The sequence below is a fragment of the Anolis carolinensis genome, unplaced genomic scaffold, assembly GCF_035594765.1.
Source record: "Anolis carolinensis isolate JA03-04 unplaced genomic scaffold, rAnoCar3.1.pri scaffold_7, whole genome shotgun sequence".
NCBI lineage: Eukaryota > Metazoa > Chordata > Lepidosauria > Squamata > Dactyloidae > Anolis > Anolis carolinensis.
In genome coordinates, this window is record NW_026943818.1 from 30,557,817 (window position 1) to 30,570,699 (window position 12,883).

The window sequence follows — 12,883 nt, forward strand, 5'->3', positions numbered from 1 at the left end:
CCCTTCGGACGGGGAGGGATTGTGCATTTCTCTGTTTGTGCGGCTTGCGGCAGCGAACCCCCCCACCGGGGGTCTCCTCGAGTCTTTCCTTTCAGTCCAGTGGGGCAGGTAGAAAAGGAGAGGAGGGGTGCCTTGTGCCTCCATCCTGCCCGGTACGGTGTTGGGAGAGTGTTTAGTTGGCTCCATCCTGCCGCGTACACCGTTGGGAGAGTCTTTGTGAGCCTCCGTCCTGTCGCGTACACCGTTGGGAGTCTTTGGGAGCCTCTGTCCTGCTACGTACGCCGTTAGGAGAGTCTTTCAGAGCCTCTGTCCTGTCGCTTACGCAGTTGGGAGAGTCTTTGAGAGCCTCTGTCCTGTTGTGTATGCCATTGGGAGACTCTTTGAGAGCCTCCGTCCTGTCACGTACACCGTTGAGAATCTTTGGGAGCCTCTGTCCTGCTGTGTACGCCGTTAGGAGAGTCTTTCAGAGCCTCTGTCCTGTCGCTTACGCAGTTGGGAGAGTCTTTGAGAGCCTCTGTCCTGTTGTGTATGCCATTGGGAGACTCTTTGAGAGCCTCCGTCCTGTCACGTACACCGTTGAGAATCTTTGGGAGCCTCTGTCCTGCTGTGTACGCCGTTAGGAGAGTCTTTCGGAGCCTCTGTCCTGTCACTTACGCTGTTAGGAGAGTCTTTTGGAGCCTCTGTCCTGTCGCTTACGCCATTGGGAGACCCTTTGGGAGCCTCCGTCCTGCCGCGTTCGCTGTTGGGATAGTCTTTAGTTGCCTCCATCCTGTCGCGTACGTCGTTGGGAGCCTCCCTCCTGCCACGTACACCATTGGGAGAGTCTTTGGGAGCCTCCGTCCTGTCGCGTTCGCCGTTGGGAGAGTCTTTGGGAGGATGTGAAGGAGGAAGATGACGGGGAACGGAGCAGATCTCGGACACCAACGAGGAGGCGAGTGTGGTCCACGGAGGGCGACCCTCGGCCTTCCTCCTCCCCCTCCCCCTACTCCTCCTCACATGAGGCTGCACTTGCCCTTGATTTTGTCCGTCCGCTTCTGCTTGCTGGAGCGCTTTCCGTCAATGTTGAGGCTCATGTTGCGGCGCTTCTCGAGGCTGAGCAACTCCTGGAAGAGCTCCTTGACGTTGTAGTTCATCTTGGCGGAGGTCTCCATGAAGGCGCACTTCCACTCCTGGGCCACGGCCTGGCCCTCGGCGGCCTGGACCTCGCGCTGGGTCTCGTCGCACTTGTTGCCCACCAGCATGATGGGGATGCTCTCCACGCTGCCCTTGATCTGCAGGATCTGCTGGCGGATGGGCCGCAGCTCCTCCAGCGACTGCCGGCTGGTGACGGAGAAGACCAGCACGAAGGCGTGCCCCTTGGAGATGGAGAGGCGCTGCATGGCCGGGAACTGGTGGCTGCCCGTGGTGTCCGTGATCTGCAGCGTGCAGACGCTCTTGTCGCAGCTGATCACCTGCCGGTAGGTGTCCTCGATGGTGGGGATGTAGGTGTCGCGGAAGGTGCCCTTCACGAAGCGCAGCACCAGCGAGCTCTTGCCCACCCCGCCGGCCCCAAAGACCACCACCCGGTAGTCGTTGCTCTGCTCCGGCATCCTCGCACCTGCAGCGGGAGAGACGGGAGACAGGGAGACAGGGAGCGCTGGAGGAGGAGCAGGACGGCCGCGAGGAGAAGACTCTCACCTCCAAGGAGACAAGGGACTCCCGCCTTCAAGGAAGTAAGGGACTCTCACAGTTGAGGATACAAGGGACTCCCGCCTTCACAGAGACAAAGGACTTCCACATTTCAGGAAACAAGGGACTCCCGCCTTCAAGGAAGTAAGGGACTCCCACCTTCGAGTAACAAGGAACTCCCGCCTTCAAGGAAGTAGGGGACTCCCACCTTCAAGTAACAAGGGACTCCCGCCTTCAAGGAAGTAGGGGACTCTCACAGTTGAGGATACAAGGGAATCCCGCCTTCACAGAGACAAAGGACTTCCACATTTCAGGAAACAAGGGACTCCCGCCTTCAAGGAAGTAAGGGACTCCCACCTTCAAGTAACAAGGGACTCCCGCCTTCAAGGAAGTAAGGGACTCCCACCTTCAAGTAACAAGGGACTCCTGCCTTCAAGGAAGTAAGGGACTCCCACCTTGGAGTAACAAGGGACTCCCGCCTTCAAGGAAGTAAGGGACTCCCACCTTCAAGTAACAAGGGACTCCCGCCTTCAAGGAAGTAAGGGACTCCCACCTTCGAGTAACAAGGAACTCCCGCCTTCACGTAACAAGGGACTCCCGCAATTGAGGATAAGAGGGATTCCCACCTTCACGGAGACAAAGGACTTCCACATTTGAGGAAACAAGGGACTCCCCTCTTCAAAGAAATAACAGACTCCCACTTTCGAGTAACAAGGGACTCCCGCCTTCATAGAAATAAGGGACTCCACAATTGAGGATACAAGGGACTCCCGCCTTCATGGAAACAAGGGAGTCACAGCTTCATGGAGACAAGGGACTACCACAATTGGGGATACAAGGGACTCCCGCTTCAAGGAAACAAGGGACTCCCGCCTTCATAGAAATAAGAGACTCCAGCCTTCAGGGAAACCAGGGACTCCCACATTGGAGGATACAAGGGACTCCCACCTTCCCGGAAACAAGGGACTCCATGTTCAAGGAAACTAGAGACTTCCACCTTCACAGAAACAAGAGATTTCCACCTTGAAGGAAACTAGAGATTCCCACATTGGAGGATCCAAGGGACACCCCCTTGAACAGAGACAAAGGACTCCCGACTTGAAGGATACAAGGGACTCCCACATTCCCGGAAAGAAGGGGCTCTGATATTCGAGGATACAAGGAACTCCTTCCTTCATGAAAACTAGAGACTCCCACCTTCAAGGAAACCAGGGACTCCCACCGTCAAGGAACAAGGGACTCTTGCCTTCATAGAAATGAGGGACTACCACCTTCATGGAAACTAGAGACTCCCACTTTCACGGAAACTAGAAGCTCCCAACTTCAAGGAAAACAGGGACTCCCACATTTTAGGTTACAAGGGATTCCAACCATCCTGGAAACAAGAGACTCCCACCTTCACGGAAACAAGAGACTCCCGCCTTCACGGGAGGATGCCTGCCCTAGATGTGGGTGAAATGTCGGGAGAGAATGCCACTGGAATATGGCCGGACTGCCCTGAAAACTCACAGCAACCTAGTGATTCTGGCCAGGAAAGCCTTGGACAACACAAGAAGGGGCCTCTGCTCTGTGGCCTGTCGCTGTCCATGGTGCTCCTTGTCAGGACGGAGAGAGGAATGGACGGCTCAAGGAAGGAAGGAAGGAAGGAAGGAAGGAAGGGAGGGAGAGATGAAGGATGGAAGGAAGGAAGAGTGGAAGGGAGAGATGAAGGATGGAAGGAAGGAACGATTGATGTAAGGATGGATGGATGGATAGAAAGAAAGGAGGAAGGAAGGAAGGATCTATGGATGGATGGATGGATGGAAGGAAGGAAGGAAGGAAGGAAGGAAGGAAGGAAGGAAGGAAGGAAAGAAAGATTGATGATAGGAAGGAAGGAAGGAAGGAAGGATAGAAAGAAAGGAGGAAGGAAGGAAGGAGGAGGAAAGGAAAGAAGGAAGGATGGAAAGAAAGGAAAGAGGGAAGGATGGAAAGACGGAAGAGAGAGAGGAAGGAAGGGAAGAAGGAAGGAAGGAAGGGAAGAAGGGAAGAAGAGAGAGAGGAAAGAAGGATAGAAAGGAAGGAGGAAGGAAGGACTGAAGGATTCATGGATGGATGGATGGAAGGAAGGAAGGAAGGACGGACTAAGGGATTCAAGGAAGGAAGGAAGGGAGAGAGAGAGGGAGGAAAGAAGGAAGGAAGGAAAGATTGTTGTTAGGAAAGAAGGAAGGGAAGGTTGAGGACAGAGAGGAAGGAAAGAAGGATGGATGGATGGATGGATGAGAGGGGTTGCTCCTGCCCGTGAGCCCCTTCCCTCCCTCCCTCCCTCCCTCCCTGCTTGGCCCTGGTGAGGAGGGGTCTGCAAGGAAGGCCCCCATCTCTGCCCTGCCCTGCCCTCCCCTGCCCTGCGCCAGCCAGGCCTGCGTCACCCCCCCTCCCTCCCTCCCTCCCCAAATATCCGCAGCCCCCCCCCCCCTTCATTCCCTGCTTTTTGCACCTCACCTGGAGGAAGAGGAGGAGGAGGAGGGAGGAAGGCTCAGCCTGGTCCCACTGCTGCTTCCCCCACAGCCATCTGGGAGACCGGCCGGGGAGGAAGGAAGGAAGGAAGGAAGGAAAGAGGGAAGGAGGGAAGGAAAGGAGGGAGGGAGGGAGGGATGCTGCGTCGGAAGAGCAGGTCACGTGGCTGGTGATGCTGATGGCGAGGGAGGGGGGCTCTTGGGGGTCCGCTCCCCCTTCTCCTGCTGTTTTTGCATTGTTGTTGTTATGTTATGATTATGATTTAGAAGCTGGATGTCCATCTGTCGGGAGGGATCGGGTGCTGCTCTTCCTGCACGGAGGCTGGATGCCCTTTGGGGGTCCCTTCCGACTCTGGGATACGATGGTTGCATTGGTGTTCTTGTTATGATTATGATTATTGTGGAGAGGCTGGATGTCCTTCTGTCGGGAGGGATCGGGTGTTGCTTTTCCTACACGAAGGCAAAAAGGTGTTGGACTCGATCCCTTCTAACTCTAGGATTGTATAGTTCTATTATTATTATTATTTAGAGGTTGGACATCCATCTGTTGGGAAGGTTCAAATGGTGCTTGGGGGTCTCTTCTGACTCTGGGATACAATTGTTGTTGTTATTATTATTATTATTTAGAGGCTGTTGGGGTGTATTATTATTATTTAGAGGCTGTTGGGGTGTATTATTATTATTATTTAGAGGCTGGATGTCCATTTGTTGGGAAGGATCGGATGGTGCTTTTTCTGGATGGCCTTTGGGAGTCCTTTCCAACTCTGGGATACTCTTGTTGCATTATTGCTATGATTATGATTGTGATTGAGAGGCTGGATGTCCCTCTTTTGGGAGGGATCTGGTGGTGCTTTTCCTGCACGGAGGCTGGGTGTCCTTTGGGGGTCCCTTCCGACCGGGATCCCGTGCGTCGTCCTTGCAGCCTCCAGAGCGTGTGATCCATGGGTCTCCAGCCGGGACCCCACGGAGCCGGACACGCATCCCGGAGCGAGCACACGCATCTTCCCGGCAGGGAAGGAGCCTCATTAGGACGAAGGCAAGGAAGGAAGGCAAGGAAGGAAGCAATTGTCGTTTGACAAGTGGTTTTATTTCCGTCCGGGCTGACTCAAAAGCCGGCTAATTTTAGCCCCATTGTTTCCTCCCTCCAGTGCAATAAATAACTCGTTCACGCGTTCTCACACACACACGGCGCTCCCTGCTCCAGAGTCATTGGGAATCAGCGGGGAAGGCAAAGACGGGCGCACCACGCGGAGGAGGGAGGGAGGGAGGGTCTTGCCCAGGCCTTGGCCCAGGGCCTCTCACTGGTAGGCCAGGCCTGGCCCTTTGGGATTCTCCCTCCCGAGGAGGAAGCATTTCGGACCGTTTCACGCCCAACAAGGACCAGCTCAGGGGGATCTGCATCTATTGGGATGTTTTAATGATGGCTGTCAAGAAATCAGACCTCCAGTCAAGTCGTGGTATCCCGTTGAGAAAGACGATAATAGACAGGTCCCAAATAAATAAATAAATACAGAAGGAAGGAAGGAAGGAAGGAAGGAAGGAAGGAAGGAAGGAAGGAAGGAAGGAAGGAAAAAGAGAGAGATGATGGAAGAATGGAAGGAAGGACAAAGGAAGGATGCGAAGAAGGAAGGAAGGAAGGATGGAAGAAAGGAAGGAAAGAGATATGATGGATGGATGGAAGGAAGGAAGGAAGGAGAGAGATAGGATGGAAGGAAGGATGCAAAGAAGGAAAGAAATAAGGATGGATGGATGGAAGGAAGGAAGGAAAGATAGAATGAAGGAAGGAGAGACATAATAGGCGGATGGAAGGAAGGAAGAAAGGATGGAAGGAGAGAGATGATGGAAGGAAGGATGGAAGGAAAGACAAAGGAAGGATGCAAAGAAGGAAAGAAATAAGGATGGAAGGAAGGAAGGAAGGAAGGAAAGATAGAATGAAGGAAGGAGAGACATAATAGGCAGAAGGAGGAAGGAAGGAAAGAAGGAAGAAAGGAAGGAAGGAAGGGAGAGAGAGAGACGATGGAAGGAAGGATAGAAGGAAGGACAAAGGAAGGATGCAAAGAAGGAAAGAAATAAGGATGGAAGGAAGGAAGGAAAGATAGAATGAAGGAAGGAGAGATAGTAGGTGGAAGAAGGAAGGAAGGATAGAAGAAAGGAAGGATGGAATGAAAGAAGGACAAAAGAGGATGCAAGGAAGGAAGCAGTACAGAAGGATGAAAAGAAAGAAGGAATGAGGGAAGGAGAGAAATGATGCAAGGAAGGACAAAGGAAGGATGCAAAGAATGAAGTAAATAACTTTTTAACTTATTAAGTAAACTTATTAAATAAGGAAGACTGCAAGGAAGGATGGAAGGATGAAAGGAAAGGACGGATGGAAGGAAGGAGAGGAATTATGCAAGGAAGGACAAAGGAAGGAAGGATGAAAGGAAAGAAAGAAGGAAGGAACGAAGGAGAGAAATGATGCAAGGAAGGATGGAAGGATGAAAGGAAAGAAGGACCAAAAAAGGATGTAAGGAAGGAAGCAGTACAGAAGGATGAAAAGAAAGAAGAAAGGAAAGAGGGAAGGAGAGAAATGATGCAAGGAAGAAAGGGATGCAAAGAGGGAAGTCAATAAGGAAGACTGCAAGGAAGGAAGGATGGATGGAAGGAAGGAAAGAAGGATGGAATGAAAGAAGGAAGGAAGTAAGGAAGGAAGGAAGGAAAGAAATGATGCAAGGGAGGACAAAGGAGGGATGCAAAGAAGGAAGTCAATAAGGAAGGCTGCAAGGAAGGAAAGAAGGAAGGAAGGAAAGAAGGATGAAAAGGAAGGAAGGAAGGAGGGAAGGAAGGAGAGAAATGGTGCAAGGAAGGACAAAGGAAGACTGCAAGGAAGGAAGGAAGGATGGAATGAAAGAAGGAAGGAAGGGATGAAAGGGCGCAGGGAGGCCGGGCTGTGTCCCCCCCCCGTCCCCTGTGTTCTCCGTGGGGGGTGTCCCGCTGTGCCGGGCCCCCCGTGGGCCTCAGCCCTTGAGGAAGGCGAGGGCGGCCAGGAGGGCGTAGCCGAGGACCAGGAGCAGCACCTTGAGGAGCCGGTCGGGGCCCTGCTCCAGCTCCTTCCCCAGGATCTCGCAGAAGGTGGCGAAGAGGAAGGTGCCTGCGGCCAGGCCCTGGGGCAGCAGCGAGGCCACGGCCGCGGCCAGGCCTCCCGGGGCGGAGGGGGGGGGCGCGCAGCCCTGGAGGGCGGCCCCGGCCCCCAGGCCCAGCGGGAGGGCCAGGCTGAGCGGGAGGGCCAGGCGGGCGGCCTGGCGCAGGGGGCGCCCCGCCCGGGCCAGGCTGAGCCCCAGCGCCAGGGCCGCCAGCCCCTCGTGGAGCGCCACCCCCAGGAAGAGCCCCAGCAGGCGCCCCCCGGGCCCCTCCGCCAGCCCCAGCGCCAGCCCCTCCAGCGCCCCGTGCGCCCCCAGCGCCAGGGACGGCCCCAGCAGGCGGTGGGCACCGGGGCCCCCGTGGCCCCCGGGGTGGCCGTCCAGGAAGGGGCTCTCGTCCTCGGAGGCGCTGCTGCCGCTGCCCCCGCTGCCCCCCGCGTTGAAGGTCTCCAGGTCGATGAAGGGCGGCCGGCGGTCCTCCCGGAAGGTCAGCACCAGCTGCTCCACAAACACCGTCAGGAAGAAGCCCGTCAGCATCAGCGTCTCCGGCAGCAGGTAGTCCGTCCGCACCTGCCCCAGGCGCAGCACCTCCGACATCTGGGAGAAGAAGAACGAGAAGGAGAAGCCGCTGAAACGAAGCCACAAGAAGCATGTGGACAACTTCAGCAGAAAGGAGGAAGCCATGAACATGGACACCATCTGCCCACCAGGATTGAAAAACTCTAAAATCAAAGCAACACTCTGAGGGCAGAGGAGCCCCAAGGACAGCTAATGGCTGGACAAAGGATGCCCCTCCAGGCAAGAGACCAAACCTTTAGGGGGATTAACTGAAACATTAATGCTGCCTTCCCAGTGACAAAGGACTCTTGCCCTTGCCTGGTTTCTCCATGCCTCACAGCCTCTGAGGATGCCTGCCACAGATGTGGGCGAAACGTCAGGAGAGAATGCTTCTGGAACATGGCCACACAGCCCGAAAGACATACAACACCCCTGTGATCCCGGCCATGAAAGCCTTCGACAACACAAAAACAAGAACGAGAACAAGAAGGAGGAGGCATTTCCAGGGGTGGCGACTGCTGAGAAGGTGTTCGTTACAAGTCGGGACACCACGACCGACCGAGATGAGTTCACGGCAAACTAGAAAAAGCCTGCCTTTGCTTTGACTGCACGTCTGATTGGGTGGCCCCTGGGTTGCTCCTACTATTATTATTATTATTATTACTATTATTATTACTATTATTATTATTGTGTTCTGGTTGTGCTTCTGCTTGAAGGCAGAAGCGGGTTGGACTGGATGGCCCATGGGGTCTCTTCCGACTATTGTTGTTGTTATGGCTGTTGTTATTACTAAGATTGGAGAGCCATCTGTTGGGAGGGCTTTGATTGTGCTTTTCCTGCATCAAGGCAGGAGGGGGTTGGATTAGATGGTCTGTGAGGTCTTTTCCAATTCTATTATCATCATCATCATCATCATCATCATCTTAATAATTTTATTCTATTATATATTATTATTTTATTATTATTATTTTATTATATATTATCATATTATTATTACCTTAATTTTATTCTATTATATATTACTAGCTGTGCCCGGCCACGCGTTGCTGTGGCAAAGTATGGTGGTATGGGAAATAAAGTATCTTGTATTATCTGCTTAGAACTGGATTATCTGAGGCCCCTTCTTCACAGCTGTATAAAATGCACACTGAAGTGGATTCTATGGCAGTGTGGAGTCAAGATAATTCAGTGCAAAGCAGATAATATAAGATTATAAATGGGTTATATAGCTGTGTGGAAGGGCCTTGAGTCTGCACTGCCATATAATCCAGTTAAAATCAGATTTTATTTTATAGGCAGTGCAGAAGAGGCCTAAGTGAGGCCTAACTGCCTGTCCCCTGGGCTGAGTGGGTTGCTAGGAGACCAACTGGGCGGAGCGTAGCCTTCTAACTGGCAACAATTGGCTAAAAACAATTATTCCTCTCCCTCTAATTAGGATTTTCTTTTTCTTTTCTTTTTGTTGTATGAACGTAGAGGCATGGAGGAGGGGTTGTGCTGGCAAGTTTAGTGTTTCTGGGAGGTGTAGTTTTGTTGTTTTGTCCTAGGCCGAAATTTCATTACCCTTTTATATATATAGATTATATTATATTATTATAATATTATTATACTACTATTATCATATTATTATACTAATTTTATTCTATTATATATTATTATTTTATTTATTACTATTACTATCACCGGCTGTTAGGGATCGTGGGTGTTGGAGTCCGAAACACTTGGGGGGAAGGAGGCCTGCCTTAAACAGTGAGCAGCAACAAAGCTAGGGGCTGCTCCAGTCAAACCCTGCAAACTCCTGACCAAAGACTCTGCAATGTTTTGGTTGGCTGATGAATAGCGTATTTTGGGGGGGGGGGTGATAGAGGAAGGGGCACCCTCTCCCCGGAGGCCTACCTTGTCCCTGACGGCCGGGAGGAGGGCGTTGAAGCCGGTGGCCAGCAAGACCCCGGTGGCGAAGGCGTTGCAGAGGGAGAGGGCCCGGCGGGAGCCCCCGCCACCACCGCCAGGCGCCTTCCCTGCGCTGTGGGCCCGGAGGAGCTTGACGGGCAGGAGGGACGCGGCCAGGGTCAGCAGGAAGACCCCCGCCATGCACAGCAGCTTGGCCAGCAGCACACGCATGGCCGCCGGGGTCCGGGGTCAGGGCCCTGCGCAGGGAGGAAGGAAGGACAACACACATAATAATAATAATGCCAGTAATAATAATAATTGCTTTATATTATATTCTCCTGCCAACCTAGCAGTTCGAACACATGCCAATGTGAGTAGATCAATAGGTACTGCTCCGGCGGGAAGGTAACGGCGCTCCATGCAGTCATGCCTATGGCCACATGACCTTGGAGGTGTCTATGGACAACGCCGGCTCTTCGGATTAGAAATGGAGATGAGCACCAACCGCCAGAGTCGGTCACGATTGCACTTAACGTCAGGGGAAAACCTTTACCTTTTTACCTTATATTATATTATTATATATTTATTTATATTTATTTATTACAACATTTATATCCTGCCCTTCTCACCTAAGAGGGGACTCAGGGCGGCTTACAATAAACACACATATAAAAATTATATAATACACTATAAATCAGATTATATTATTATTATTATTATTATATTGTATGACACAGCAAACAAGATAGACATGCTGGATTTCATATCACAAAATCACAAGTCGAACACTTCCCAAGTGTCTAGGACTGTGTGATGTATTTTTGGATTATATTATATTAATAATATAATAATATAATATAATAAAAATAAATAGTAATGATATATAATGATATAATATATAAAGCAATATAATAATAATAATAATAATAATAATAATAATAATAATAATAAATAGTAATGATATTTTGGGCAACGTAATTTGCCGACTGTTGTAAGTCCCTTCGGGTGAGAAGAGCGGGGTAAAAATGATGTAAATAAATAAATATATAATAATATAATATAGTAATATAAAGCAATATAATAATAATAAATAGTAATAGTATATACAGTAGAGTCTCACTTATCCAACATTCACTTATCTAACATTCTGGATTATCCAACGCATTTTTGTAGTCAATGTTTTCAATACATCGTAATATTTTGGTGCTAAATTCATAAATACAGTAATTACAACATAACATTACTGCGTATTGAACTACTTTTTCTGTCAAATTTGTTGTATAACATGATGTTTTGGTGCTTAATTTGTAAAATCTTAACGTAATTTGATGTTTAATAGGCTTTTCCTTATAATCCCTCCTTATTATCCAACATATTCGCTTATCCAACATTCTGCCGGCCCGTTTATGTTGGATAAGTGAGAGACTACTGTAATAATATAAAACAAAATAATAATAAATAGTAATGATATATAATAATATAAAGCAATATAATAACAAATAGTAATAATATATAATAATAATATGAAGCAATATAATAAATAGTAATAATATATAATAATTTAATAATATAAAGCAATATACTAACAAATAGTAATAATATATAATAATAATATAAAGCAATATAATAAATAGTAATATTATATAATTTAATAATATTAAATATTTGTAAAAATAAATCAGTAATAATATAAAACATTAATATAATAATACAATGATATATAATTATACAATATAGAATATTTTGAACATAATATAAAATATAATCAATAAAATACTATGATATAATAATAATACAAAAATCATAATAATGTTACTGTAATATGCTGATAAAATATAAAAATAGAATTATTGTACATGCAATTATAGCATAAATAATAATTTAATAAAATATAAAAATAACATATTGCATAAATATATTTATAGGGTAATATACTATATTAATACACTTAATATATAATATAATAGTGCGCGGAGGCAACAAGGTCAGAGGCTGGTCCAGTCAAACTCTGCCAACTCCGGACCAAGACTCTGCCATGTTTGGCTTGCTTTCCCGAGCTTGTCCCTTGAAGGGGGCGGGGCTTGGAGGGCGCTTTTCTTGCCTGGGGGCGTGGCCTCGAGATGTCGTCTAATCCTATAACAACAACAACAGCAATAACAACGGCATTTCGTACCCTGAGAGCCGCGGGGTGCTGCCTCATCCGCCTCCTCTTCCCGGTCCCGCTCCGCTTTGACAACCGCCCTGCCCCCAAATCCCTGATTGGGCGTTCGGAGAGCGGCGGCGACGCTCATTGGTCAGATTATCCGTCCGTCACGCCACCAGCCACTCTATCCTCCCCTTTGCCATCCTCGTTCCTCATTGGTCGTTGGTAGAGCAGTGACGACGCTCATTAGGTTGCTTATCCATCCGTCAGGCTACTAGTTCCGCCCCTATCCATTCTTTTCTTATCTCCACTTCCTCGTTCCTCATTGGGCATTCGGAGAGCAGCGACGGCGCTCATTGGATGGCTTATCTATCCGTCATGTTATCAATCCCTTCCCTATTTACTCCTTATACACTCTGTCTCCGCGTTGCTGATTGGACGCTTGGAGAGCGACTACGACGGTCATTGGGTTGCCTATCCATCCGTCAGGCTACTAGTCCCGCCCCTATTCACTCTTTTCTTATCCACTCTGCCTCCGCGTTGCTGATTGGGCGCTTGGAGAGCGACTACGACTAGTCCCGCCCCTATCTAGTCTTTTCTCCACTTCCTCGTTCCTCATTGGGCATTCGGAGAACAGCAACGACGCGCATTGGAAGTCTTATCCGTCCGTCAGGACGCCAAGCCCGCCCCTCACCAAAGAGTCTTCTTTTGCTCCAATCAACACTTCCGATACCTTTCTTAGGCCCTCAGTTAGATCCTCGCCGGAAGTCGGGCTTTTGTGCCACAAGCAATAAAGTCCGGCAGGAAGCAGGAACCGGGAGAGGAAGAGTTCCAGAAAGTGCATTGAACTCATCCTATTTCCAAGTGGTTTTATTGATTTCTTATCTTACTGTTTTATATTATAATCTAATAATAAAATATTTTATTATTTTATTATGTCATATTATTATTGCAATTATATTTTATATTATTTTATCATAACACAATTATATAATTCTTAGGTCACTGGGTTTTAT

At 49.1% G+C, this 12,883-nt stretch overlaps 2 protein-coding genes across 3 annotated transcripts; both read right to left on the reverse strand.

Moving 5' to 3' along the window:
* Positions 1–845: 845 nt before the first annotated feature.
* diras1 (DIRAS family GTPase 1) lies at positions 846–6,766 on the reverse strand. Of its 2 annotated transcripts, none has more exons than XM_062960649.1 (2): positions 4,147–6,766; positions 846–1,597 (listed from the first exon to the last, which is right to left on the reverse strand). In XM_062960649.1, exon 2 carries the CDS (start codon positions 1,587–1,589, stop codon positions 993–995), a length of 597 nt encoding a protein of 198 aa, XP_062816719.1. In that variant the 5' UTR covers positions 1,590–1,597; positions 4,147–6,766; the 3' UTR covers positions 846–992. The 2 variants fall into 2 exon arrangements, with proteins under 2 accessions (XP_062816719.1, XP_062816720.1); XM_062960650.1 differs by lacking the exon at positions 4,147–6,766 and adding an exon at positions 1,877–3,969 and having other exon boundaries at positions 846–1,827.
* A 249-nt stretch (positions 6,767–7,015) lies between these two features.
* Positions 7,016–12,053, reverse strand: slc39a3 (solute carrier family 39 member 3). The gene is made up of 3 exons (XM_062960648.1): positions 11,898–12,053; positions 9,731–9,981; positions 7,016–7,876 (listed from the first exon to the last, which is right to left on the reverse strand). Exons 2-3 carry the CDS (start codon positions 9,953–9,955, stop codon positions 7,157–7,159), a joined length of 945 nt encoding a protein of 314 aa, XP_062816718.1. The 5' UTR covers positions 9,956–9,981; positions 11,898–12,053; the 3' UTR covers positions 7,016–7,156.
* Positions 12,054–12,883: the final 830 nt, after the last annotated feature.